The sequence below is a fragment of the Nyctibius grandis genome, chromosome 1 (assembly GCF_013368605.1).
Source record: "Nyctibius grandis isolate bNycGra1 chromosome 1, bNycGra1.pri, whole genome shotgun sequence".
Classification (NCBI taxonomy): Eukaryota; Metazoa; Chordata; class Aves; order Nyctibiiformes; family Nyctibiidae; genus Nyctibius; species Nyctibius grandis.
In genome coordinates this window covers 129,332,129-129,358,511 of record NC_090658.1, presented here as the reverse complement: position 1 = coordinate 129,358,511, position 26,383 = coordinate 129,332,129, and the positions used below count along the sequence as shown (strand labels likewise).

General features: G+C 43.9%; 1 protein-coding gene across 1 annotated transcript in view; it reads left to right on the top strand.

The window, feature by feature from the left end:
• Nucleotides 1–1,525: 1,525 nt before the first annotated feature.
• Nucleotides 1,526–26,383, top strand: part of PKHD1 (PKHD1 ciliary IPT domain containing fibrocystin/polyductin) — a 266,175-nt gene continuing 241,317 nt past the window's right edge. The window contains exons 1-17 of the mRNA XM_068405752.1: nt 1,526–1,577; nt 2,831–2,908; nt 4,348–4,492; nt 6,204–6,303; nt 9,653–9,710; nt 12,613–12,691; nt 14,954–15,028; nt 16,284–16,348; nt 17,381–17,420; nt 17,993–18,063; nt 19,970–20,071; nt 20,377–20,472; nt 21,584–21,719; nt 22,559–22,673; nt 23,530–23,805; nt 24,578–24,667; nt 25,792–25,885. Coding sequence (XP_068261853.1) covers nt 1,526–1,577; nt 2,831–2,908; nt 4,348–4,492; nt 6,204–6,303; nt 9,653–9,710; nt 12,613–12,691; nt 14,954–15,028; nt 16,284–16,348; nt 17,381–17,420; nt 17,993–18,063; nt 19,970–20,071; nt 20,377–20,472; nt 21,584–21,719; nt 22,559–22,673; nt 23,530–23,805; nt 24,578–24,667; nt 25,792–25,885 — 1,672 coding nt within the window. The remainder of the gene's footprint in view (nt 1,578–2,830; nt 2,909–4,347; nt 4,493–6,203; nt 6,304–9,652; nt 9,711–12,612; nt 12,692–14,953; nt 15,029–16,283; nt 16,349–17,380; nt 17,421–17,992; nt 18,064–19,969; nt 20,072–20,376; nt 20,473–21,583; nt 21,720–22,558; nt 22,674–23,529; nt 23,806–24,577; nt 24,668–25,791; nt 25,886–26,383) is intronic.

The following is a 26,383-nucleotide window of genomic DNA, read 5'->3' as shown; positions in this document are numbered from 1 at the left end:
GCCTCATACAGTGATCGTGATTTTTGCCCTTTAGATCCTACCATAAAACCAATCCGAAATCCTAAATTATCTTCTTGCCATTTGATTTTATTTTTACACCTGAGGCTTTTGTGGTTGTAATCAAGTCTACCAGTGCTCTTCCAGGCAATTCCTAAATATACCTACAGGAGCCACCATGGGCTATTTCTAGTTTGGAGCCAGCTGTGGAAGTCTAGAGAGCTTAATAGTATACTAAAGTCATTTGCTTTCAGAGCTGGAGAATGACCATGGCATGATTTAGTTTAACGTGAAAGATGTAACAATTTTGCCCAAAGCAGCACAGAGCTAGGAGAGTTTAACATAACTGGCTTTCACTAATTCAGCTGTGCCTACCGCTTAATCAGAGTCAGTCTCCTGAGACATGGCCCCAGTGGGGGAAAGCTCATCCTGAGCTTGGCTGGAAAGTGGTCTGCTTGGAGGGGCATGTATTCTATATAGATCTGTTGAGTGGGAGGATAAAAGAGTATGGTTTGCAATATATTGATCCTTTTACCCTTATGAAGTTCAACAAGGCCAAGTACAAGGTCTTGCATATGGGTCAGGGCAATCCCAAGCACAAACACAGGCTGGGTGGAGAATGGATTGAGAGCAGCCCTGAGGAGAAGGACTTGGGGGTGATGGTTGATGAGAAGCTCACCATGAGCCGGTAATGTGAGCTTGCAGCCCAGAAGGCCAACCGTATCCTGGGCTGCATCCCCAGCAGCATGGCCAGCAGGTTGAGGGAGGGGATTCTGCCCTTCTGCTCCACTCTTGTGAGACCCCACCTGGAGTACTGTGTTCAGCTCTGGGGCCCCCAACAGAAGAAGGACATGGAGCTGTTGGAATGAGTCCAGAGGAGGCCACAAAGATGCTCAGAGGGCTGGAGCACCTCTGCTCTGGAGACAGGCTGAGAGAGTTGGGGCTGTTCAGCCTGGAGAAGAGAAGGCTCCAGGGAGACCTTCTAGCAGCCTTCCAGTACCTGAAGGGGGCCTACAGGAAAGCTGGAGAGGGGCTTTTTACAAGGGCATGGAGTGATAGGATGAGGAGTAATGGTTTTAAACTGAAAGAGGGTAGATTTAGATTAGATATTAGGAAGAAATTCTTTACTGTGAGAGTGGTGAGACACTGACCCAGGTTGCCCAGAGAAGTTGTGGCTGCCCCCTCCCTGGCAGTGTTTAAGGCCAGGTTGGATGGGTCTTTGAGCAACCTGGTCTAGTGGAAGGTGTCCCTGCCTGTGGCAGGGGGTTGGAACTAGATGATCTTTAAGGTCCCTTCCAACACAACCCATTCTAGGATTCGACTGTGCGAGTGGTGAATCAGTGTTTTCTCTGTGATTCCACGTTGCAGTCCACCTTGTCTGCTATAACACAGACTGTTGCTCCCACAGGTCTGCAATGTGAAGAAATAATATAGACAGGGTTTGTTTTAAAGTTACAGGGAAGGTGCTAAGGCCCTGAGCCATGATCCTGGAGCCAGTCTCTTGTGAAATTCCCATCCAAAGTTCAAGATGAACCCTTGGAGATCATCCTTTTTGAGTGCTGAGCTGATATTCTTTGCAGGTGGGTGACAGAGAGGTGTTGTCTCCAGTCACACTGGTCGTAAAACAGCAGCAAAATTCAGTGCCACTGGGTTGGATACAGACTGATTGTGAGTCAGAGACATGGGGAAGCATCTCTAAAAGTTGTTGAATGTTATGGGATATTGACTGCAGCATACTGGACATTGTCCAGCCTTATCAATGGCTTTTCATGGCACTCTTTCCATAGCCAGTGGAGATTTCTTGGTGGGTGTCTAGATTTGCTGTTAATTGTGCCTGTTCTACCTGGGTTCATCTCACGCCTGTTGGTTTTCATTCACTTCACAGAATCACAGAATCACAGAATGTTAGGGATTGGAAGGGACCTTGAAAGATCATCTAGTCCAATCCCCCTGCCGGAGCAGGATTGCCTAGACCATATCACACAGGAACGCGTCCAGGCGGGTTTTGAATGTCTCCAGAGAAGGAGACACTTGCTGACAGTCATATCACTGCTTGCATGTTGATATTAAGGCGTCATGATGCAAGTATGTCCAATGTTTGGCTTCAGTGATCAATACTGGTGTTTGGTGAGATTGCATTCATGCACAGCTAAGGAGTTGGAAAGCTCCTGAAATGCTAAACAGGAAACTAGATATCATTGTAAAAGGACTTCTGGAAAATTCTGATATTTGACTACAAAAAAAAGAAGCCAACCACTAGCTTCAGAGGATCAGAGTCCCTAAAATAAATCTTAAATCACCTTAAGAATTTGGTGCCTTTATGAAAGGCACTGTATAGCAAGTTGCAGGTGGCTTCAATTCATGAAGCAGAAGTTCCTTTCCAGTCCCGTGTTTCTTTCCTAAGCACTTCAGCAAGAAGCAGTTGGACAGGTTGTCTCGGAGCCAGAAGAGGGTATATTTTGTGGGCAACCCTGAGTTTGGGACACTGTACAGAAGTGAGCAAACATTTCTTTGAGAGCTGGAGGAATAAACATGAGGTATATCGTGTTTATTTTAATTCTTGAAGAGGACAGGAGGCTCAGAAATTGTTTGGTTCACCAAGTCCTGGAGGCATCAAAACTCCCCTGAGGGGAAGCAGCACTGTTACACAGGGGACACAGTTGGGGGTAAAAGGATGAGCAATATGACTAATTTGGATGTCTGAGAAGGAGAAATGACATGAAGGGTGGGATCACAGGAGGACAGCTGTCAGACCACTATGTCTTGTCCTGAATGAGACATTTTAGATGTTTGCATTACACTTGAGCCTGATGTAGCTGGGTTGTTGTTGCAGTGACAGCCGCAGGATTGCTCATTAAGCCCCGAGAGGGCAGTGTCGCTGGAGGAACGTGGATTACTATTACCCTGGATGGTAAGTTTTAAACTCTCATGAAGCATGTGTCAAAGTAACAGAGAATCAGTTCCATTCTGTGGTCTGTGGTTGGAGTGACAAACCCTAAGCAACAGATACATGGGCTGTGGCACCCATAACACAAAATCGGCTTGAAATTATTGCTTTATAAGCTGTTGCTGATGGTTGTTTGTTTTTAAGTTCTTAGTGAGATAAGTCAGATTTCTACCTTATTTTTGTAAATGTAGGGCTAGAAACTTCTTCCTTGCCACTCATTTTTTTTTTTTAAGAAAAGCCGAAAGTCTCATCTGTTCATAGGTTCTGTGATGCTGGAGCTTTAAAAACACTAATGACAAACATGACATCTGAGTAAAAATCACATAAATTGATACATCATGCTCAGCTGGGCCCAAAAGGAGATGTATAAAGCTAGACCTGATTTTCCTTAGTGCTGAATATTGATGCATTGGAAACAGAGTTGGTTTCTGAGCCAGCTGTACGTTTGGTTTAGCTGCTCAAGTTCTGACACTTGGTCATTTACAACTATGATGAATGGTATCAGTCTTATTTGTCTGAATATTGTGTGTTCCCATAGAGATGATGAAATGAAGGGAAGAAAGGAAGCTCATGTCTCTGAGGGAGGTGTTTCCCCAACTGCACTGTGTGGCAGGCGGAGACAGTCACAGCTGGGAACTCACCGTTCAAGTAGAGTGGGTCCTTTTTTGAGGGGAAGCAGACAGTCAGGCCTTGGGAGAAGGGGAGAAACCTTCCTGGGACCCAGAGGAAATGTGCAGTTTGCTGCAAATCAAGAAAACACTGATGTCATTTAAAGTGAGTCTGTGGACTGGGAACCACCTGTGAAGATCTTGAGCAAAGGGAGAGTTGTTTGTGAGCCTTCGTTTCTAGTCGTATTTGATTATGCTACAAACGTTAAGCATGCTAGTTTATGTTCAGATAAAGCTTGACTTTCTGAAGATTAAAAGTCTTTGATCCTTTGGACAGCTCACTCTAAAGAAAAGGGGTAAGCAAGTCCACCTTGCTGTGCAGGCCAGCTTGAGGTCCTGCTAGCAAAACTATGCAAGACATCAGCAACGGCAAAGACTGTCAAATGGTACTAATTTTGCAAGTGGTTTAAATATCTATGGGCATGGTGGTTTTTCCAGTGTAGATGGCTGAGGCAATTCAAGCTCCCAATAACCATCAATCTCTGCAGTAGAATATATGTGGAAGAGAGCAAGTATTGTATTTGAGGCAAAAAAGCCATGCAGCTGCATGGTGGGATGAACTTGGTCTTAAGAAGAAATTACACAAACATTATTTTAGAAAGCCTGATTAGAAGGTGTAAGTGTTGCTCCTAAGGAGAAATTGAGCTGAACATTCAAAAATGTTTATATCGTGTGTGACTGAATGTGAGCGATCCTGTCCTCACAGAGCTCTTCTGGTTGACTTTGATTACTCAGGCTCAACATCCCACCAGCTAGAACACATCTCTTCAGTGGATGGGTCCCAGCTGGAAGTGTCTCTGGTGAATCCAGATCTGCCCAGGTTGCCATGTGATGTCTCTCCTGTGTATTTTGACTTACCCACTATAAGATGCCGAACAAGGTATGATCCATGACTACAGTGTGGGTGAGACCTTGCCATTTGTCTGGTAGCATCCTCATTTTTTTCCAGTGTCTGTGCAGGCAGTTTGGGAGTTCAGGGAATTCGTATGGCTGCTACTGTGGCTGCACTGAGCACCTCCTAAGCTGTGTTGCGTTTATCTTTTTTTCAACTTAACGAAGCTCTAGGCTAGCTAGTATGAGTCAGAGTGAGGCTTCTTGGAGAGGCTAGACTCAGATCCTCAAAGGTTTGTAGATCATAGAATCATAGAATGTTAGGGGTTGGAAGGGACCAACCCCCCTGACAGAGCAGGACCAGTCTAGGGCAGGTTACACAGGAACGCATCCAGATGGGTCTTGAAAGTCTCCAGAGAAGGAGACTCCACAACCTCTCTGGGGAGCCTGTTCCAGTGCTCTGTAACCCTTACAGTAAAGAAGTTCTTCCTCATGTTGAGGTTGAACTTCCTGTGCTCTAGCTTGCATCCATTGCCCCTTGTCCTATTGCAGGGCAGAAGTGAAAAGAGGTTGCCCCTTTCCTCTTGACACTCAGCCCTCATCTATTTATACACATTAATCAGACCCCCTCTCAGTCTTCTCTTCTCCATACTAAAAAGCGCCAGGTCTCTCAACCTTTCCTCATAAGGCAGGTGTTCCAGTCCCTTACTCATCCTCGTAGCCCTCCGTTGGACTCTCCAGTAGATCTCTGTCCCTCTTGAACTGGGGAGCCCAGAACTGAACACAATACTCCAGGTGAAGTCTCACCAGGGTAGAGTAGAGGGGGAGGAGGACCTCCCTCAATCTGCTGGACACCCTCTTCTTAATGCACCCCAGGATACCATTGGCCTTCTTGGCCACAAGGGCACATTGTTGTCCCATGGATAACTTGTTGTCCACCAGGACTCCAAGGTCCTTCTCCACGGAGCTGCTCTCTAGCAGATCGCCTCCTAATTCTTAGAAGCAAAACTCCCAAGAAAATATTAAGGGGGGATTTTACCAGCTTCTGGTGTCTTTGACCTGTCCAAGATGATAGAGAGAGGTTATGGGTAGGGTGGGAAACAAACATGGTTTCAAGCACCTGCTGGGCAATCTAAGCTCCCTGGTTTCCATCCTGTCATAACTTTGAAGAAGAATGTTTGACTGGAAGACTAGAGATGTTGCAAGAGGCTGTAAGAGTGATCCTAATGGGGCTCTTCCATCTCTTGTTACTATGATTCAGTCGGGAGTTAATTCTGCTGAATGCGGTACTGAGAAACTGTGTGCATTAAGGATGCAGCGTTAATTTCCAAACCAGGATTAAGATGCCCTGTAAATCCAGGCAGCCCTGGGTTATTTTAATACTAATGAATAACAATTATTCATTAGTATTAATGAACACTAATAAGCAAGTCTGTGTTTTACATTAACATACAATTTGGATAGGGTTCTCATCTAGTCCTATAACCTTCTGCACTTAACTGTAGTTTCTTGGTGTGCCTCCACATTTCTTTTAAATTGTAGTTTTAGAGTTTGAGTTCATATGTGTAAAGTTTGGGTTCACAATGTAAATTATTTTTGCTCTGTTGAAGCCTCAGTGGACCTACTAAGAATGGAGACCCAGTGAATGACCTGGAATTTCCTAAAAAATAAATGCAATCTGTATAAAATTAATAAATTCTAACCTTCCAACCCAAACCATTCTATGATTCTATGAATATAACACATTTTCTTCCACCTAGGTCTTCACCCCAGGAGGGTTTGTACTATGTGGAGGTGATGTTTAAAGGACAAGTAATCAACAACCTGACTGAGGTGGAGAAAGAAAACTATACTTTCAAGGTAACCACCGAGCAGGGATAGAAGTGATGATAAAGAATTCAAGGTACTTAAGGGAGTCAAACTTCAGACTTAGTATCACAGAGAATATGTTGAAATATTATCTTTCATACTGCGTGTGTGATTGCATGTCAGGACAAGAAGTTAAGATGCTCCTTCTGTCCCTTAAAACTAGGTGCATCAAGGTACTTGTCAGTCTGGCACTGGATACACTAGATGACCTAAGAGGTCTTTCTAAATCAAAAATCTGGGTCCAAGTTAATCTGTCTCTGCACTTAAGCCACACAGTCAGAAGACACTATTGTGTCCGAAGACCCTGTGCCATCTTCTTCTGGTGCCACTCTCCAAGTTGCAGGGTGGGAGCTAACAGTCTGCACTGACATGTAACCATGGGCAAGGATACTTCCCATGGGCACAGTTGGTTCCAGGAAAGGACAGCTCTCCAGATCTAGGACAGCTCTCCACATCTAAGATGAGCAAGATTTGGAAAGCTCGTACCTCAGTTGTGATTTCACATCTGTTGCTTAGTTATTCTGAGATCTCACTAACCCCCTCAGACCAGTATTTTCCCTTTGGCACTCAATGTCAAAACACATTGTCTCAGGAGGTTATGGGTATTAGGTTAATGATGATGGTGTCAGGATTTCTTGCAGAGTAGAATCCTTAATCATGGCTGCATGCTTCGGAATGAGGCCTGGTGTGTTTGGAAGTCACGTCCCACCTCTGTGATAACTTTGAGTATCGAGCAAGAAAGCCCAGCGTTTTCAGTTAATTGCACATTAAAGCCAAAGAGTCATTGGGTGGTTCAGCTAGCTTAGAGAGTTGATGAAAAATCACCAGGGGATGCTGTTAATGAGGCACATTCCAAGCTAAATAAAACACAATGTGTCTCTTTGTTTTGGGACTGGGACCTGGGAGCTATGCGTATTAAAAATGAATTTTGCCTCCACATTAGATTAGATTGAAAAAGCCCGCTGCAGGCAGCAACAAGTCTGAACAGCTTGGAAGACTTGTGTCAGCTAGTGGCCCCAGCTTTCATGCTGTTTTGGCTTCTTTCTCTGCACCAGCTCCAGTCCCGGGTATGGCGTGATGTTGCATTTCCTTCTCAGAAGTGGCCATCGCTGGAGGGAGTTTGTGGCTACTTATTCATTTTTAACATGACCATGAGGAGGAAGGAAGATAAATACTGAGCTTTGAAAGGGAATGGGGTTCAAGGAAAGCTCGGAAAAAAAAAAAAACCAACATATGCAATGATGTCTTTGATTTGATTCAGTAAATGAGTTTATGCCATTTATTGGGCTGACAGCATCAGTAAGTATAAGTGAGGACAGGAGGGGGCTCAAAAAGAAGGTGGGAAGGATGCAGATGTGTGGAGAAGGCTTTGAGACACGGGTGGTCTGGGGAATGGGGACACATGGGAAATTTACTTTTTCTGTAAGGTTAATGAAATCGAGCAGCTAATGACTTAGATGGAAACAGGATTTAGCCACCTAGCAGGACTGCAGGCCAGATTTGTGGAGGTATTTGTAGCTCCTAAGAAAGCAGAGAGACAAATGGATTTTACAAAATCTGGACAAGCCAGGTGCCTTTATACACCACTTTAAGCCCAAAACCCCTAAATACCTTGATGGATCTGACCCTTGCTTTTCACATAGTGATTTTAATTTCCAGAGTGCCAAATGCTGCACTGGGGAAAGACGATGACATTGCTCTTATTTTTCGGAGCAGATATGAGGAATAAAGATGTGAAGTGGTTTTGCCAAGGTCTCCCTGTAAAATGCAAGGCTGTGGTGTATTAGTTAGCAAGGCAGGGTCAGGATGTGGTCTCCAGCACTGGCTGGGATCACCAAGCTACTGCTCCTTGGTGCAGTTTTTTCTGCTTTGGGTGATGGCAAGTCTGCTCCCATTAGACAGTGTGGATCAGGACACCTTCTTTTTGGTGTAGAGGGAGAGTTTCCCTGTGTGGATATAAGCCATGCTGTTCTCTGGGCCAAATAACAGGTTCCAGGCTATTTTATCTACTTATATAGCCTTAGTCCAAGAGCCCACCTCGCCTTTCCATAACTCTCCCTGTGGCCTTCCCAAGACATCCAGTTCCGTTTCATTGCCAGTCCGCGTACATTCCCACTGACACCAGACCACACTCTCTCAGCTACATCAACTTGTTATGAGATTATATTCAGCTAACCTAGCACTGGATAATACCTAGTGTTCTGGAGGAAACTCCTTATCTGTAGCAGGAATCTTTTAAACACATCCAAAGATTTTTTATTTCCTCCAGTCCTAGGATACAGATGCTTGATTTGGACATAAGGGTTTTTTTAGCCATTTATTTCTTTGTCCTGTTTAGTTTGCCATCTTCCAGGGAGGGATAGGGACATTTACAGAAAATATTGGTTCCATGTGAGTTAACAGCATGTGGAGGACGATGTGTGCCTCTGGCCACCTGACTCATGAGTAGTGCTCCTACACACAGTGCCATTTGAATAGGATTGGTGTCAGCCTAGGCAAAAAATTTCTAGAGTAATTCTGGTTAAAAAAAGTCTTATGGAGTTTAGAGTCAACTGGAGAAAAGGGGGAAAAGGGCTGCTCTACTTGTTGAAAATGCAGCCAAAGCATGTGCCAGGTCAGGTGTCCATGTCTCTCAGCTACTTTGAGAGGCTGATGATGAACTTCTTCCACTTGGAAAGTGTCCCTGTGTGTTCTCTATCTTCTGAGAGCCTTGCCCCAAGCACAATCTCTCTGCTCTTTCTTGGACTCTGTTAAAGTCAAAAATAGTACCCCATAGCAGATTTCTGGTGTTTCCTTGCTGTTTCCTCAGAGAGCAAGGTAGTGCTTTCCCAGAGACACCTCTGATGTATTATACGGCATTAAGATGGGCCAATACAAGCATTGTCTTTGCTACACTGCTTTAGGGTACTCAAAGAGCTTGCTAAAGGCTAGCCGAAGTATCTCACTTCTGTGATGTGGAAATAGTTTTTAAAAGTATATTATGGGGAAGAAAAATGGTGCCCTAATGTCAGATAAAAAGGAAGTCTCAATTTCAGATAAAGCATGGCTTGTAAATTTTATAGTGTATTAAACTGTATCTTCTGGAATTGACTCAAACCAGGGTGGAAAATTTGGGCACAAAGAGGATGCAAAAATAGCAGTAAGCCATACTCTGAAGGCAGAGGAGGCAGGAAGGGGACATTGTATTCCCTTCTCAGAGCAGGACTCTGCTTCAAAGATCAAATCTGAAGTGTGAGTCTCTGAAACGCAATTGCCAACTGTGCTGTGAGCAATGCATAATCAGATCTTGTTGGGCTGCTGTGGAAATGACTGCCATTTAACTACAAATTTCTCTTTGCAGTTCTCTGCTGCGCAGACACCTGTGGTTTACCAAATTAGTCCACCATCTGGCATCCCAGGTACAGGACCTTTCTTTAAGCTGGAGCCCTCTTTAATTTATATTTGATGTTCCATACTGTCTTTCTCCTTATGAGGGATCTGTCTTGCTGGGGATTAAAATGGGCACCTACGGAACTTAATGCCCAAACTCATGCTGAACAGGAAAATGGGTTTGCACAAGGGGAGGGAGAGTCTGCAGCACTGGGTACAAGAGAAATGGGTAATGCACAGTGACCAGGTTATTAGGTACTTAGCTTCTGCAGCCCAACTCTGCCTGAATAGGGAGATGTTGTTCAGCAGATGGATAGGTCTAATCAGTCTCAACTCTTGAGCCACCTGACCCTGTTTATTAGTAATAGTTTTAAGAAGAATTAGCTATTAGGCGATGATATCGTGATGCCATACAGACCTTTTGGTTAATGGGGCTTTAGATCAGACTTTAATGTTACATGAAAAAGCAGTCACTGGTTTTGGTCTGAACAGTTAACTGGGGTACACAGAATCACAGAATCACATAATGTTAGGGATTGGAAGGGACCTCGAAAGATCATCTAGTCCAATCCCCCTGCCGGGGCAGGATTGCCTAGACCATATCACACAGAAACGCATCCAGGTGGGTTTTGAATGTCTCCAGAGAAGGAGACTCCACAACCTCTCTGGGCAGCCTGTTCCAGTGTTCGGTCACCCTCACCGTAAAGAAGTTTTTCCTCATATTTAAGTGGAACCTCCTGTGTTCCAGCTTGCACCCATTGCCCCTTGTCCTGTCAAGGGATGTCACTGAGAAGAGCCTGGCTCCATCCTCATGACACTTGCCCTTTACATATTTATAAACATTAATGAGGTCACCCCTCAGTCTCCTCTTCTCCAAGCTAAAGAGACCCAGCTCCCTCAGCCTCTCCTCATAAGGGAGATGTTCCACTCCCTTAATCATCTTCGTGGCTCTGCGCTGGACTCTCTCTAGCAGTTCCCTGTCCTTCTTGAACTGAGGGGCCCAGAACTGGACACAATATTCCAGATGCGGCCTCAGCAGGGCAGAGTAGAGGGGGAGGAGAACCTCTCTCGACCTGCTAATCCACCCCAGGATGCCATTGGCCTTCTTGGCCACAAGGGCACACTGCTGCCTCATGGTCATCCTGCTGTCCACTAGGACCCCCAGGTCCCTTTCCCCTACGCTGGTCTCCAACAGCTCTGCCCCCAACTTGTACTGGTACATGGGGTTGTTCTTGCCCAGATGCAGGACTCTACACTTGCCCTTGTTATATTTCATTAAATTTCTCCCCGCCCAACTCTCCAGCCTGTCCAGGTCTCTCTGAATGGCTGCGCAGCCTTCTGGCGCATCAGCCACTCCTCCCAGTTTGGTGTCATCAGCGAACTTGCTGACAGCGCACTCTATTCCCTCATCCAAGTCATTAATGAATATATTGACTAGTACTGGTCCCAGAACCGACCCTTGCGGGACTCTGCTAGACACAGGCCTCCAACTGGACTCTGGCCCATTGACCACCACTCTCTGACTTCTTTCCTTCAGCCAGTTCACAATCCGCCTCGCTACCCGATCATCCAGACCACACTTCCCCAGTTTAGCTGCGAGGATGCTGTGGGAGACAGTGTCAAACGCTTTACTGAAATCGAGATAGACCACATCCACAGCTTTACCATCATCTATCCACCGGGTAACATCCTCATAAAAGGCTATCAAGTTGGTTGAGCAAGACTTCCCGTTGGTGAAGCCATGCTGAGTGCCCTTAATGATCCCCCTATCCTTGATGTGCCTAGAGACAGCACCAAGGACAAGTTGTTCCATTACCTTTCCGGGGATGGAGGTGAGGCTGACCGGTCTATAGTTACCCGGGTCCTCCTTCTTGCCCTTTTTGAAGACTGGAGTGACATTCGCTTTCCTCCAGTCCTCAGGCACCTCTCCCGTTGCCCACGACTTAGCAAAGATGATGGAGAGTGGCCTAGCAATGACTTCCGCCAGCTCCCTCAGCACCCGCGGGTACGGAAGACTTTTTTCCCCTCTTCTATTCTCTTTCTATTTGCAGGCTTCTTTAGAGAAGATTGAAATATTTATTTCCAAAGTCAAGATTAATCAAAACATTTTGATCTCTCAAGAGTGCAGAGAGGTATCTGGGTGAATAGATCACAGAGATGCTCCTAAATCTAAGTCCATGCCTCATTTCCAATTATTTTTGGGTGCAGTTCAGCTCCAGATTCTCATGCCTTGCTCTGGGGTGTCTGTATGGAGGTTTCTATGTGTTAGCTGAATGTTTGACCTCCCAGTGTAGTCAGTGAAGAACATGAGAGTAGCACTAAGTGTCTGGTGATATTTTAGATGTCCTGGAGCATGAAGGAGCTGCGTGGAGCAGGGAGATATGACACAGAACCAGGAAAACTCATTCCCTTCTGGAGCCACAGTGGCCTCAAATGATTTAAGACACTGTGTGCAGGCAACTGAACGAAGCTGTCACCCAGTATGGTCAAGGGGGTGCTGGGAGTGATTTAGCTGGCCACACAGCTATGTGTGGTCCTTCTTTAGACCCTGACCCTGACTAGTGTACAAATGATGTCATTTTGGTTGCCTCATGAGGTTCTACAGTGGAATTCAGTTAGAATGTGGGGTTTAGTTAACAGAAGAGTTGAGGAAAATGTCTTCTTAGTACTAATACTAGAGATCTGCTAAAAAATCTGGAGTGGACTTTTTTTGTGGGAAACAAAGACGTGTGTTTTGGGAAAAGTGAATTAGGTGTAAAGTCACCTTGAACTACGGTAGAAGCTGAGAGCAGACGCCAGTGCAACCAGTTGGGCACCTCTCTGCAAAATTTGCAAAGATCAAGGATTAATTTTGTTCAGCTCACAAAATTTGCGAAAAGAAATTATCTGCCTTTAAAAGACTGTCTTCAATTTGCATTTCCTTTTAAACAGGAAATTTAATAGAGATTCATGGGAAGACAATTACTGGAAGATACGAGACCCTGGACTTCGATGTGGATTATATCGATGGGTAATTTATATATAGGCTGCTATCTACCCCAGTCCCTGTAAATTGGGATTTCTTCCATCAGCCTCTTTGACAGCAATAAATTGCAACCAGTTGGCCCAGAATTGCCATTTACTTCCTTCGTGGTTTATTGCAGCTCATGAGTTGGGCTCTAGCAAACTTTGTTAATCTAATTGCAACTGGTCCATTAAGCTAGCTGGTTTGTTTACTGGCAGCACAGTCAATCACTGCTCAGTGTGAACCGTACTGTAATTGCGTCTGGTTGCTGTATATTTTATTTTGGCTAGCAAATTAAAATTTAACTAATTAAAATAATGTCGGAATCTAAAAGTTAAATAAATTTTCCCTTCCATTTGCATTTTTAGAAAAACTATTAGTTTGAAACAGATGCTCTGGTGAGTCAGAAGACAAAGCAGAAATATTTTGAGACAAAAGGCTTTGTTGTTCGCTGCTTTAAACCCTCTCTGGTCACTTCCTTGTTTTCAAGGAAGGTTTGATTTTTATATTCTGCTGCTTCTCTGGTTACATGCAACAGAGCAAAGCAGGTAGATTTTAAAAATTTACTTAGTCCAGCATCCCTTTAAGAACAGTGAATCCAAAATGAGCAGGAACACTGACCTGTCTGTCATACATACTTCCATATGCATGGAAGTGTTCTCTGATACTACTAAGTTATTATTTTCTTGCACTTGTGTCAATGACAGTGAAGAACTAAGCCCAGGTGAGTATTTTAAATATAAATTATTAATCTATAGTTACTGTGCTGGCATTTTAAGGATCATTTCAGGAGCCAGGGAAGGTATATATTCTCAGTAGATAGAAATTTTAGTTGCAGCAGCAGATATTTGACCACTAGATGCTTTTTAACTACTTCTCAGGCTGAATGGAAATGTCCCTTGCTAAGTAACTAAATTATCTCCTAGCGTGAATGAAAGTACCATGTAGATTCCTGCCATACCAGCTGCACCCGTTTATCAGCCCTACATTTTTGCTCACTGGATGTACATTAACATCCTTTGTATGATATTAATTATTGTTTTACCTGCCTCCAGTGGAACTGTGAAACCTTTGATCAGTGGGAAGAACGGCTGCTCTGCCTGACTGCAGGTTGGACATGCCTGCGTGCCCCATTGCTAGATTACTCATTTACAGCTTAACCTCGATATCACCAGAAAGGAAATGGCCTCAAAACCTTAGCATACCAGTCAGGTTTGCATCATAGCTTCACATGAATAATTTGCCCATTTTTGGTGTGTTAGCAAATATGCACCAGGTGAGGACTTGGACTTGACCAGAGCAGTCTGTCACTCAGTCACACTGATTCAGGATTTGGAGAAAAAAAAGAGAACTATTTTTATACTTCCAAGTGTGTTCTGCACCCTTTTTCATGCTTTGTATGGGATGCAATGGTCCAGAGATGCTGAATCAAACATTTTGCAGCACTGATTATTTTTCTATTCATTCTTAAAAGGAAAGGCATCTTAATATCAGCTATTAATATCAGCTGGTATCTATTAATACCAGCTGTATTAATAGAAGCAAACTCTTCATAAAATCTCATGAAACTACACTCTGAATCATGGGTCATAGCAAAGTGTTTACACTACAGGTTTTAATTGCATATTTTTCTTAATTGCCTGTTAACTCTCAAAGAATCATTGCCAACCTTTGCTTATTATGCTAATTACTGTGAATTTGTTACTCCCACCTGATTCCTCCTCTCCAGTGGAAGCTGTGCCTTACCATGTTGGCTCTTTAAGGTGTGGATACTTGAATTTGCTGTCAGGAGCTTGGCTGTTGTAGCAGAGGTTGTTTGTAGTGTTTTTCCTCAATGAAATAAAGAAATGACTGAGCTGCATCTTGAAGCAGTATGGCTGTAAGAGCAGGATGCTGTACTTGTGCTGCCTGCTCCTTTTGGAAGGTGAGGGTGGGTATAGTCCTTCTGAGGCTCAAACTACCAACCCTTCCTTACAGGGAGGAGGTATCGGGTCATTCAGAGATAGCATGGGTGTCTCAAAGATGGTCCTGCCACAATCTTTACAGAGGTGCAGTTCCTGCAGTATTTGGGGAATGCACTTTGCAGGTGAAGAGATGAGATTAGGGTTTGTCCAGTTTTCTAGGAGGTTAATAAATGCTAGATACGAGTGAGGGGAAATTCCTGACCCATTTGAAAATACTGGTTACTGATTTTAACAGGATCAGAATGTCATTTATGAAACTTTGTTGTATCATATCTCCCCCATTTTTTTTTTTTTTTTTGCCTAGACCTGCTGTCCTTGTGTCAGAAGGAGATGGATGGACCAGTCTCTGCTCTTTTGCTGACAGGCGAGCTGAAAGCATGTCAGTTCTTGACTTACCTTTTGTTTGTGTTGGTGCAAGGGCTCAGCATAGCTTGTGCATAAAAAAATTTCTTGGCTTTTGAAGAAGTTTTTCTGCTTTGGCTTAAGATGGAGAAGGGACCATGGAGAGTTGACCATATGGTCTGTGACAGGGGTGGGTGAGGGCTGCTGTTTCTCTGTGGCTCTAGCCGTAACCAGGTAGGGCCAGGGGCTGTTCTCTGGCCTGGAGATGATACACTATGCCCTGGCCACATTTGTTCTGTTCAACCTTTAGACTCCAAAACCGGGCAGCCATTTCCAAGCTGCCTATTGACCCTGGTCAATGCATTGTCTTCAGTCGTATATAGACACTAATTTGAAAGGTGGATTAGCTGACCTGAGCCCAAACTAGGCAAACAGACCTCTAAAAATTTAACAGCATAGGCAGAGAGGCTCTGGTGTCTGAGCCCCAACACTGTTCACTTATTGGAATTAATGTGTCCTTGTCTTCTGGAAGTTGCAGGGGACCCTTTAGACTACTGGCTTTTGTATCTTGTTGAATTACAGAAAAAAAATATGCACTTTGCAGCAGCATTTCTTTTATGAAAGATGCACTTCTCACAGGGCCTGTGAGCTCTGGAAGAGGGAGACTGCTTTTACAGGAAACAAGGGGAAAAACTTGCTCCCACAGAAGTCAGCACTAAGACTCATGGGGTCTTCAGCAGGCCCTCTTATTGCACTGTAAAATTCCTCTAGGCTCCTAGGAGGGGGTCTTGTATGCAAATGTGACTTGATGATGGGACTTGCTTCATCCCACAGCTCCAGAAGGCTGATGTAATGCCAGCATATCTGGCTTAATTCCTACCTGCTCCTACTTATGGATTAGGGGCATGCAGAGGTGCAAGTGGAGGGGAAACACTTTTGTCATCCTATTCACCCACATCCTGTGCCCAGACTTGTCTCCTCTCAGTTCTTCTTTCAAATGGGGGTTCTTAAGGTCACCAACAGGATCAGCTTCTGGTAACAAGGGCCAATCTGCAGCACTGGGTGTTACCGGTACCTCTAAGCAGTGTCCTCCTAAACTGCTGAGTTCCTGATGGTCAGTGGGGAGATGGCTTGTTCCTGTCCCATCTCACCTATTTCTCTCCTTTATTTCTATAAGGGACCCAAGTGTGACTAGCTCAGATGTGTAAGTCCACATCTTTGGTTAGATGATTCTCACTGTATTTTGCTCTTTTTGCTCACATGGCTTAACAAAATTCTTTGTCTCTCCACAGCTACCCCATTCGGGCAGAGGATGGACTGGGGACCCTGCAGTGCCGGGTAGAAGGGAACCACATAGGTTGGTGAAAAGGGGGGAAAAAGCATGGCTTTCTGTTATTCCTGCAACTCCAGAGGGCAGAGGGAGAGTGTCCATCACAAGTTTCTGCTCTGTCTCCGGTTAGGAATTTGGTTCAGGGTTGAGTCCAGAAAACCTGCTTCATGTCAAAGCTTGCCACAGTTCAACACAGCCACTGCAGTGTTTCGCATCCGCTGCACAGCCTTGGAGAAAATGAAGTGCAGTGCTCAAGTGAAACCGTGACAGAGATGATGTGAACATTGCTGATAGCGACAATGTGATTTGGGGTCTTTGCTCAGTTTACCTTTCTTTTTTTCTACTTCATCCTTTCTTGTATGCGAGGGACCTTCGCTTTACTGTTCTGTTATCAGAGAGGAATGAACTGGGTGCCCACTTCTATTCATGGCCTCTCTGGTAGCAGGTTGGATCCCTTTCATTTTTCCTTGCTTCCCAGCACTCTGAAGAAATTTCTAATTTCTTTCTGAGGCTTTGTCTGAGCAGCAAGCTTTCTGCTTGGGAAAGATGATCTGAGTTAAAGATATAAAATAGAAATTAATGTCTAGTTCTCATGTAGACACTAATGGTGCAATTCAATAACCTGAACCTTAGACATATCTTGGGGTATGTGGGACCTTGCCAGAGGGGTGTCAGAGATAAGGGAGCTCTTGAAGGAGGTATGTACCTTCCTAGCATGGCAAGTGAGGCCAGATAGGTTCCATGGGGTCTAAGATGACACAAACCACTTAGGCAACAAAATCCTGCCCCTGAGATTCAGCTTACAGGTTCAGATACATAACTCTACTTATCTACAATATAGCGTCTACCTATAATCTAAGGCTTTAAGATCCATAAGCTGATATTTGGTTCAGTTCCTGCACACACACTGCTGAAACCAACACAGTTATATTGTTGTAAGGAAAGTGTAAGGAAGAGGAAAATCAGGCCCATGACACCTGAACAAGTTTTGGTAGTATGCACTCTTCATGGAGCCCTCCACACTTCTGCCATAAAGCATATTACTTTTCTCTCCTCCAGGGTCCCACAATGTTAGCTTCTCGGTGTTTAACAAAGGAAAGTGAGTAAAAGAATCTTTTTCACTCTTTTTCTGTGGTTTCGCATGGAGACACGGCTGCATTTGAGCCCAGGATAAATGAACGATGTTTTTCCTGAATCTTGTGTTTCATTGCTTAGATATGAGGTTTTGCCATCTTGAGAAGATTATCACCAGATTGGGAATGAAAAGGGAGAATGTTCCTCCCCCAAAGCAGCTACACTTTGGGGTTATAATACTTTAGATGCAGTGATCAAAACATAAGTCATCTGTTAAGCCTAGCTGAATAAAATCGTTTCACCTTGCTTTTAACTCTTCATCCAAATGAGAAAGAGTTGAGGCATAAAAGGAGGAGAAAATGGGCTTGACAGTGTCAAAACCATGCTTTACAATGGGACAGTACTTCTAATAAAGAGTTTCAGCCATGTAATTGAGTCTCTTGAATCAATACCTCAATGTGCTTGTGAAAGGTGGTGTTGGTCCTTGTAGAAATGTTCCACTGTTCCTGTTGAGAGCGAATGTCCAGCTCTGCCAAAAGAAGGTCTGCTTTAACTGAAATGGACAAGGATCTCTCAAGCACTTTCTCTCTCTTGCAGGTCAGCAGTACACAAAAGTGCTTGGCTCATCAGTGCCAAACAGGAGCTTTTCTTGTATCAAACACATTCAGGTATTGCACTGATCCACCTCACTGCCTGCACTGTCTTTTGGAAGTCCCACTGCGGTCTAAGAAAAGACCTATCATCACTGTTGCTCTTCCAAGGATGTAATCCTGTTGTGTCCTCGTTTTGGGTGTTACACTCCCCTGGTATGGGTTTGACTGCACAAAAAACTACAGATGAAAAATTTCAGGAAATTTTTGCGCTAAGGCTGGGTGTGCTGCCATGGGCTATATCCTACATCGCCGGTGAATTAGTGTTCCTCTCAGACAGGAATATGTTTGAACTCTGTTTTGGACAGCCTAACCTGAGACAGTCATCCAGAGAGCAGCAGTATGAAAGGTTTGGGATGACGTTGCTTTATCGTTGTTGCTTTTCCTGTCAGATCAGTTGAGACTTGAGATGTTGCATCTAGAGAAGCCTTTCCCTCTTAAATCACACTCTATTCAGTAAGGTTGAGAGTTTAGAAATGCAGACCTTAGGATGAGGTAGGTCCCACATCAGCTTACAAAGAGGAGATGATGTTCAGCCACTCCAAGACCTGAGTTTTAGATAAATGGTGAACGGCAGGTTGCTTCACCATTAGTTTAAAAAGAAGTTAAGGTACATTAACAATAAACTCCACGTGATGTTTGCAGCTATATTGTAGGCAGCAGACAATGAAATCCTGAGCAACTGCTCAAGATTATGGTCATGGGCAAATAGTGTCCAAGATTCAACAAGGCCATACGCCCAACAGCCAAAGTAGAAGTAGAGGATGAGGGTCTGCAGAGGACTGGGCAGCCTGTGACCTTGATCAGAGATTGCATGAAGCTGAAAGACCACTTGGTTCACCTGCACAGGTCCCCAGCAAGGTCTCATCAAGTTTTTGCATTAAGTTGGCTGAAATTAATGTAATGAATGCACTGGATCATTATGGGCTGTACCTGAGAAACTTGGTTCAAGAGATAACCAAAGCATTATTATTTGTTTTTTTTTAGAACATAGCACACACATGTTTGCATTTTGTATACTGTTTATAGCATACAGTGTGTTTCACCTATAAATTCAAATCAGTTTGTAAAGGAGGGTAGTTTTATGTCAAATTTTATTTACAAATTGAGGCACACAGGAATGAAATAACCCTGAATGAAGCTGGCTATTGGCAGCGCACCAAGATCTGCCAGATCTATCCAGTAGACAGTAGTGCACTTGGCAGCAGTCAATACTGTAAAAGTAGAGTTTAAATATCAGATAAATTAAGAAAAAAATGCATATCTGAACAAACTTCCCTCATCTTTTTATTAGTCTTTTTTTCAGAACTGTACAAGTACAGTTGAGTGGTTAAACTAGGACATCTGAGTGCAAAGTGAGTAAATGTCATCAAAGAGGAAAATAGGTTTCCAGTGCAAAAGGGCATGGCTATAACAGAGATAAAATCCCAAAAGATTCTTGTGGTCATGATGTGGGCGCTCATATGTCGGATGTTCAGCTCCCTCCATTTGTCCCTGAAGCCCAAGGGGCAATTGGGAAGTGTGGTAACATCTAAACCTACACGCTAAATTGAGAAGTGAGTCAGACAAGGTCAAAAGGATTAAAACAGTTTTAATTCCACTTTTTTTTTTGCAGGGGTCCTCAGTAGCACAGAATATACCAGTTTGCTATCTGAGCATGACAGATGGAGCCACTGCTAAGTAACAGTCCAAGCATTGCAGTATTTCTTCTGTCACATGGCCAAGTTATCTGTGTTGTTCATTCCTGGTGTAATCCCAGAGGCTGCCAAAAACCCCCTGAAGGATCAGTGAGATGCCTGTTTCATTCACAGGAGCCTGCTCCGGCTGGAACCAGTGCTAGTGCACTGCTGGCTCGGACAGAAATAGGGCTGGGATTAACCTTTCCAATGCTCATTTTCAGATTCCCCTTTTCCTTCCTCTGTAGAGATAGCCTCTGTGTTCCCAGCTGGTGGAAGTCTCGGAGGAGGCACTGATCTCACTGTCATGGGGGATTTCTTTGAGGAGCCAGTGCAGGTCACTGCTGCAGGTAAGAGGAGAAATGTGTTAAATGTTGTTGTGGTGTTTTTTTTTTTCTCCCAATACAGTGGTCATGGCCCTGACCACAAAACCCAACTGATGTTGATGGATACCAGTGCAGAAGTTGTAGGACTCACCATCAGGAAGGCCTAGTTATTCTGACTGTGGGCATGAACAGTTTTCCTTGCTTAATAGTACAAGCCCAGGCTTTTAGCAAAGTGTTGACCCCTTTTGGAAACAAGATGGGTTCATGCTGCAGCTCAGCTGTGTTTCCAAGTCTCACACAGCACATATGTCTCCTTTTCCTGCTGCCAGGTGTCCCCTGTAAAGTCAAGCACGTCTCTCCCCAGCAAATCAGATGCACCACCGAGACTGTTGGCAAGGGCAGGAGGCTTGGTGCCCCCCAGCCAGGTATAGTATTCAAATAACTGAAGGTCCAAACAAGCAAGCACACATGGAAATGGAGGGCAGAAATCGTTTGGTGATGAATGCAATCAAGAAACAGGGCTTTCCAAAACACTGTCTGCTTTAACATCAAGCCAGTTTCTCCTAGGTTTGTTAGGGAAGGGGGCCACAAAAATTATCAGAGGGATGGAACACCTCTGCTATGAGGAAAGGCTGATGAGAGAGTTGGGGTTGTTCAGCCAGGAGAAGAGAAGGCTCTGGGGAGACCTTATTGCAGCCTTTCAATACTTAGAGGGGGCTTGTAAGAAAGATGGGGACAAACTTTCTAGTAGGGCCTGTAGTGATATGACAAGGGGTGATGGTTTTAAACTAAAAGAGGGTAGATTCAGACTAGATATAAGGAAGAAATTTTTTATAATAAGAGTGGTGAAACACTGGACCAGGTTTCCCAGAGAGGTGGTAGATGCCCCATCCCTGGAAACAGTGAAGGTCAGGTTGGACGGGGCTCTAAGAAACCTGATCTAGCTGAAGATGTCCCTGCTCATGGCAGGAGGGTTGGACTATATGATCTTTAAGGTCCCTTCCAACCCAAACCATTCTATAATTCTATAGCAAGAAAGGCAAGGTGGAAAGCTCAGCCCACCACTTGCAGATGGGCAATGGGGGAAAGAAGGTCAGCCTGGTGCGTAGGGCTGTAGAAAATGAGGGGGAAAAAGTATGGATAACATTTAGAGGAAGGATAGCTGAACTAGAGCTGCTGCAGAGGCTCCTGGGGACACTGCTGGAGCGGAGCATTGCAGTACCTGAAGTGAGGCTTAGCTCATTTTGACTGTGGGTCATCTCTGTACCTTTTCTTGCAAGAGCAGACATGTGAGTTTGGTTGGATGCTATGCTCTCTGTAGATTTTTATTCTTTCTGGTGGAGGATTTCAAGGTAGAACAAATTCCCTAAAGCGAGATCTGTGTTCTGCCTTGGAATGCAAAAAAGACCCACAAACAGAGACAATTTATTATTAAAATTTTCTGTTCTGGCCTGCTGCCTTACACCACTGATTCTAGCATGTGCTCTGGGACTTTTGTTGGCTGCTACTGAGAATACTTTTATTTTAACTTTCTAGGAAACAGAGGGCTTCTCTTTGAAGTCTGGGATGACGCCTCTGATCTGACAGAAGCAGGTCCTGGATATAGATGGCAGTTTGTACCTAATGCCAGTTCCCCAGTAAGATTTCTGTCTGGGGCAAAGAAGTCCTTCAGGTATTCAATGATCTTAAAAAGAGACGAAGCTGTGGCAATCACCTTTAGCAGTGTAAGGTGTAGCAATAACACCTGACAGCTCTTTATAGCAGAGCCTTACTGCATAACTCCTATACATCAAAGCAAACCCTCTGCTCTGAGGTCCTTTTGAAGCTCAAAATATGCAGTGAAGTGTTTTATTTTTCCCCCTTTACTTTCACTCAGTGTTTCTGCTCTACCTGGCCTAGATGTGCTGAAATACCACAAAAGAAATTGCTTCAGAAGTAGAAGGAGCTCCAGTTAGAGGCTGTCTTGGGCTGGAGCTCCAACCAGATCCTCAGCTGATGTTGGCAGCTGCAGCACAGGTGGAATTAATGGAGATAAACTGATTTGCCCCAAGCTGCAAAAATATCTGAACTGTGTTGGTGCCCATTGCCTCTTCAGATACATCCTTGAAAAGTTGTGCAATATGCATGAATGTTTTCATTGTTTTCATTTTTCTATCACTTCTCTGCTTTTTTCAGTTGATCTTCTGTGTGATTTTGAGCCTTTTCCTGCCTGTTCAGGATTAAGACTGCTTGAGAAGAAATGCAGAAAAAAAATGATCGACAAAAAACCATACTTATTTTCATAGAGCTGTATTTTTTTCCTTTTTGAAAACTTCTGTAAAACATAAATGACATTTAATGTGAAAATGGGTCATTCTGAGGTTCCTTCGGTTCAAACTCTGAGTTTGTTTTGTTAAGACTTGGTCTCACAGTCTTTCCTTGTTACTCACTGTATATGTGACAGTGGGGTGTGGGGCTGGGGGGTTTTGCAGTTACTCTTTTGTATATTTTCGATGTTCTGCTTTTGCTTAGCTCCAGGCTTCGTGGATTTTTTGTGGCTCCTCAGACCAACAATTACACCTTCTGGATTCAGGCAGATGGTCAGGCATCTCTCTACTTAAGTTTGTCCCAAGATCCAGAACATAAGGTATTAATATTGGCAGAGAAAAAATGAGATCAGGGTAGGAAATTGTTTTAATTAAGGTCATAACAAGTGGGAATTTCCCCAGTGTGAATTGGCTTATTTTATTATGAATCTGTTGAAGAGTGAAATCTGTATGATTATATTTGATGTTTTACATTGGCTCTATCAGCTTCTCAGCTCAAGAAAAACTCACTCTTGAAAACAGTGTCTTTGAATGTCTTTTCCAGAAGACCTTTTTGTTAGTTCAGCACATCACCATCACTAACAATCTGTGCAAGGGAACCTGGAGGCTTTCTGTCTGACTTCCTCAGTTTACGTCCTTTTTTACCTGTTGAAATTTTGCCTTCTGAAAACATTGGTCCTTCCCTTTGTGAAACTGAGAAGATGCTATAAAAGAAGGTGATCTGTTTCACTGGGTTATTCTTAAACCTAGTAAATGAACAGGGCTAGAAGAGATATAAAGGACTTCTTATCTATAAAAAAAAATGTAGCACTACTGGTCTTACTCATGGTAACATACTACAAGTCAGAAGGCTGTAGACATAGTTCTTTCTTTTGTATTTTGAGGACATGACATGTAGAACTGAAGTCATCCACGAAAAATTGCATGGGGAACTGTTATTAGGGCTAGGGTCAGCCATAAGAATTATCTTCTTTACAGTATTGAACCCTAAAACAAAGCTCTTTGAGATGATGGTTTTTTTTTCTGTATAATGGGAAGGAATATGTCAACCACCAAACCGCTGCTGTCAGCTATAAGCACAAGTCTGGGGTTTTTTTTTGAGCTGTGGTATTGGACAAAGTGTCTTCTGAGGTTGGAGAAATGTCTCTGTAACTGTCTTGGTTGATCTGGACACAGGTGAGAATAGCTTCTCTCCCTGCCGGCAATTCGGAGTGGTCTGAGAACTGGGTGAAGAGCTGGAGTGAGAGTTGGCAGCCAAAATCCCAGAAATTTGAGCTAACTGCTGGTTCGAGGTACTACCTGGAAGCGTTGCATCATGGAAAGGCACCCAGCAATGGGATGAGAGTTGGAGTCCAGATACATAACACGTGGCTCAACCCCCACGTGGTGGACAATTACTACATCGAGAGACACGAAATTCGGGCTCACACTTTGCATCTTCCAGAAGTGCAGGTCAGTGCTGTGTGCTTGACCCTGGGAGCTGGAGTAGCCCTGATTCAGATGACACGGATGGCAGCAAATCCCAATTGTAAAGGCCTTGTCAGTGCTAGACATAAAAGTGTGTTCCCACCTTGTTTTTAACCTGTTGAGATAGTTGATGAGAATAACACAATGAGCTGAAGGTATTTGTGGTTTTTACACATGTTGGTGGGTGTGTGTAAACCCTACGGTTACATTATAATCTGCTCATGTATTAAAGTGTAAGCAATGCTGACTCCCCTCAGGTTTTATCTCGCTCATTAACACCTCACTTTGTTAACTAATGTTAATTAATACAACTTTGGAATAGTTTTTATTTCCCCTCCTTAGTGACAGCACACTCAGTGTGTGTTATCTGGTCAACCCTATATTGCAATCAGATGATAGAATCTTTCAGCTCGATGAAGTGCTCAGCAATGAGGGAAGTTTTTCCTCGTGGTTAAACCCCACAGCTGCAGGTCAGGAGCTTCAGGGACCCTTTGTGGCTGTCAGAGTGTCTGCACAGGTCATATATCCCTTGTACTCCCGTTAATCTAAGAACAGGAGCCCAAGGCTTGTGTCAGGAGAGACCATGGGGGATGAGCAGTTTAAGAGTAGCTGAAGGGACTCTTAATTTACAGAGGTTTAAAAAGACAAAATGCTGGCTGTAAAAGCCTCCTTAGCAGAAGATACCAGGTTTGAAGTCTGTGCATCTCATGCAGTTTGTATCTGATTTCATTTATTTATTTGCTTCTTTGCTTGCCAGATGTTGACTCTGTCTGGTACAGGGTGCTTCAGTATCTCCCGGAATAACATATCACGCAGAATGATCCCCACAAATGCTACTGCTCGCCAGGTAGGCATCATTCAATGCAGACACCCAGTCCTCTGCTGGCATGTAATTGATGGAGCTCTGGTACTTGACAACAGTTAAGCATTTGGCCCAGAAGCTGATATAAATTTTACATGATGTAGGGATGATTTTTTTGTTACTGGGAGTGTCTCATAGTGGGATTTTTTGGAGGGCTGACTCACAGGTGTATTCCAAGCTTATCACAGCATCTGATCTTGGCCTGTCATGTCTGCAATGAAATATGTGGTATCTTCTGGGTCTGTTTAGCCTGGAGAAGAGAAGACTGAGGGGGGATCTTATCAATACTCACAAATACCTTAGGGGTGGGTGTCAGGAGGGTGGAGCCAGACTCTTCTCAGTGGTGCCCAGTGACAGGACAAGGGGCAATGGGCACAAGCTGAAACATGGGAAGTTCCATCTGAATATGAGGAAAAACTTCTTTCCTGTGAGGGTGCCAGAGCCCTGGCACAGGCTGCCCAGGGAGGGTGGGGAGTCTCCTTCTCTGGAGATATTCAAAACCCACCTGGACACGACCCTGTGCAACGTGCTCTGGGTGATCCTGCTTTGGCAGGGGGTTGGACTAGATGATCTCCAGAGGTCCCTTCCAACCCTTAACCATTCTGTGATTCAGATACCAGACCCTTGGACTTCTCCTCTAAGACCAGACGTGTATGGCTCTTGCTTTACACAGGAGCTCTGATCTGGCTTCTTCAAAATCCCATAGTCTCTTGATGTGGTAGTTGGTCACTGTTAAAACTACCCTGGCTGATAGCTCTGTGATAGTCATTAGACATCTAGTCAACACAGCTGGTGGAGCCTGGAGGGACATGTAGATGCCCAGGCTGTGATATAGCTCATATAATAAATCTGCACCTTTCTGAGGAGGCTGCTGGGCACCTAAAGGATGTCTCACACCCCTGATGAGTATCAGACATGGAAGTTTACACTCTGTGTTTAGCTGAATTTTATTCTCTACCATTTGGCTACCTGCTTGTTCAGGACTGCCTTGCCACGGGTCCCTACCTGATGAAAAATGTAGTGATGATGTGTGTGTTGAAGCTCTCTGCTGCAATGATCCGGACACCGCTGTACTGTGACTGCTTTTCACTTTCTTAATTCTTTTAAAGGTGCAAACAGCAATAGAGGAACTTCTTTCAATAAGATGTGAAACCGAGCCAATTTCTGCTAAAATCCTTTTCCATGATGGCTTTGAGAAAGAAGGTAGTGAACTTCTGTGACAAATAAGCAGTATTTACTGTGAGAGTTGATTTGCTTTTATGAAATAAATGTACTTTAAACTTTTAATGATAGTAAATTTATACTTTTAATGGTTTTAAGTACATGCACTTATATTTCTCAGTTATTTATTATTTGTACGTATTCTGATGGGGGAGTTTATGGAACTACTATTAAAACCAACATGATTAATATAGTAATGAGAGATTATTTCTGTAATACATTGTTGACTCAGTCATATTGTAACACACCTATCAAAGCAGGTGATACATTTTAGTTGTTAGAAGTGTTAGGAGTAGAGACAAAAAATGCAAGTTCTGGGGCATGTGAAATTATTCATGTTTCAATATGTCTCCTGGGGAAGCAAATCTGGCGTAGCCCATAGCTATAGCTCGGGCTGTGGAAACGGCAGATTCTGACTCTGGAGGTCTTCATTTTCAGTGTTTCTTGATGACTGAAAGTGAAACAGTGCAAATACCTGTG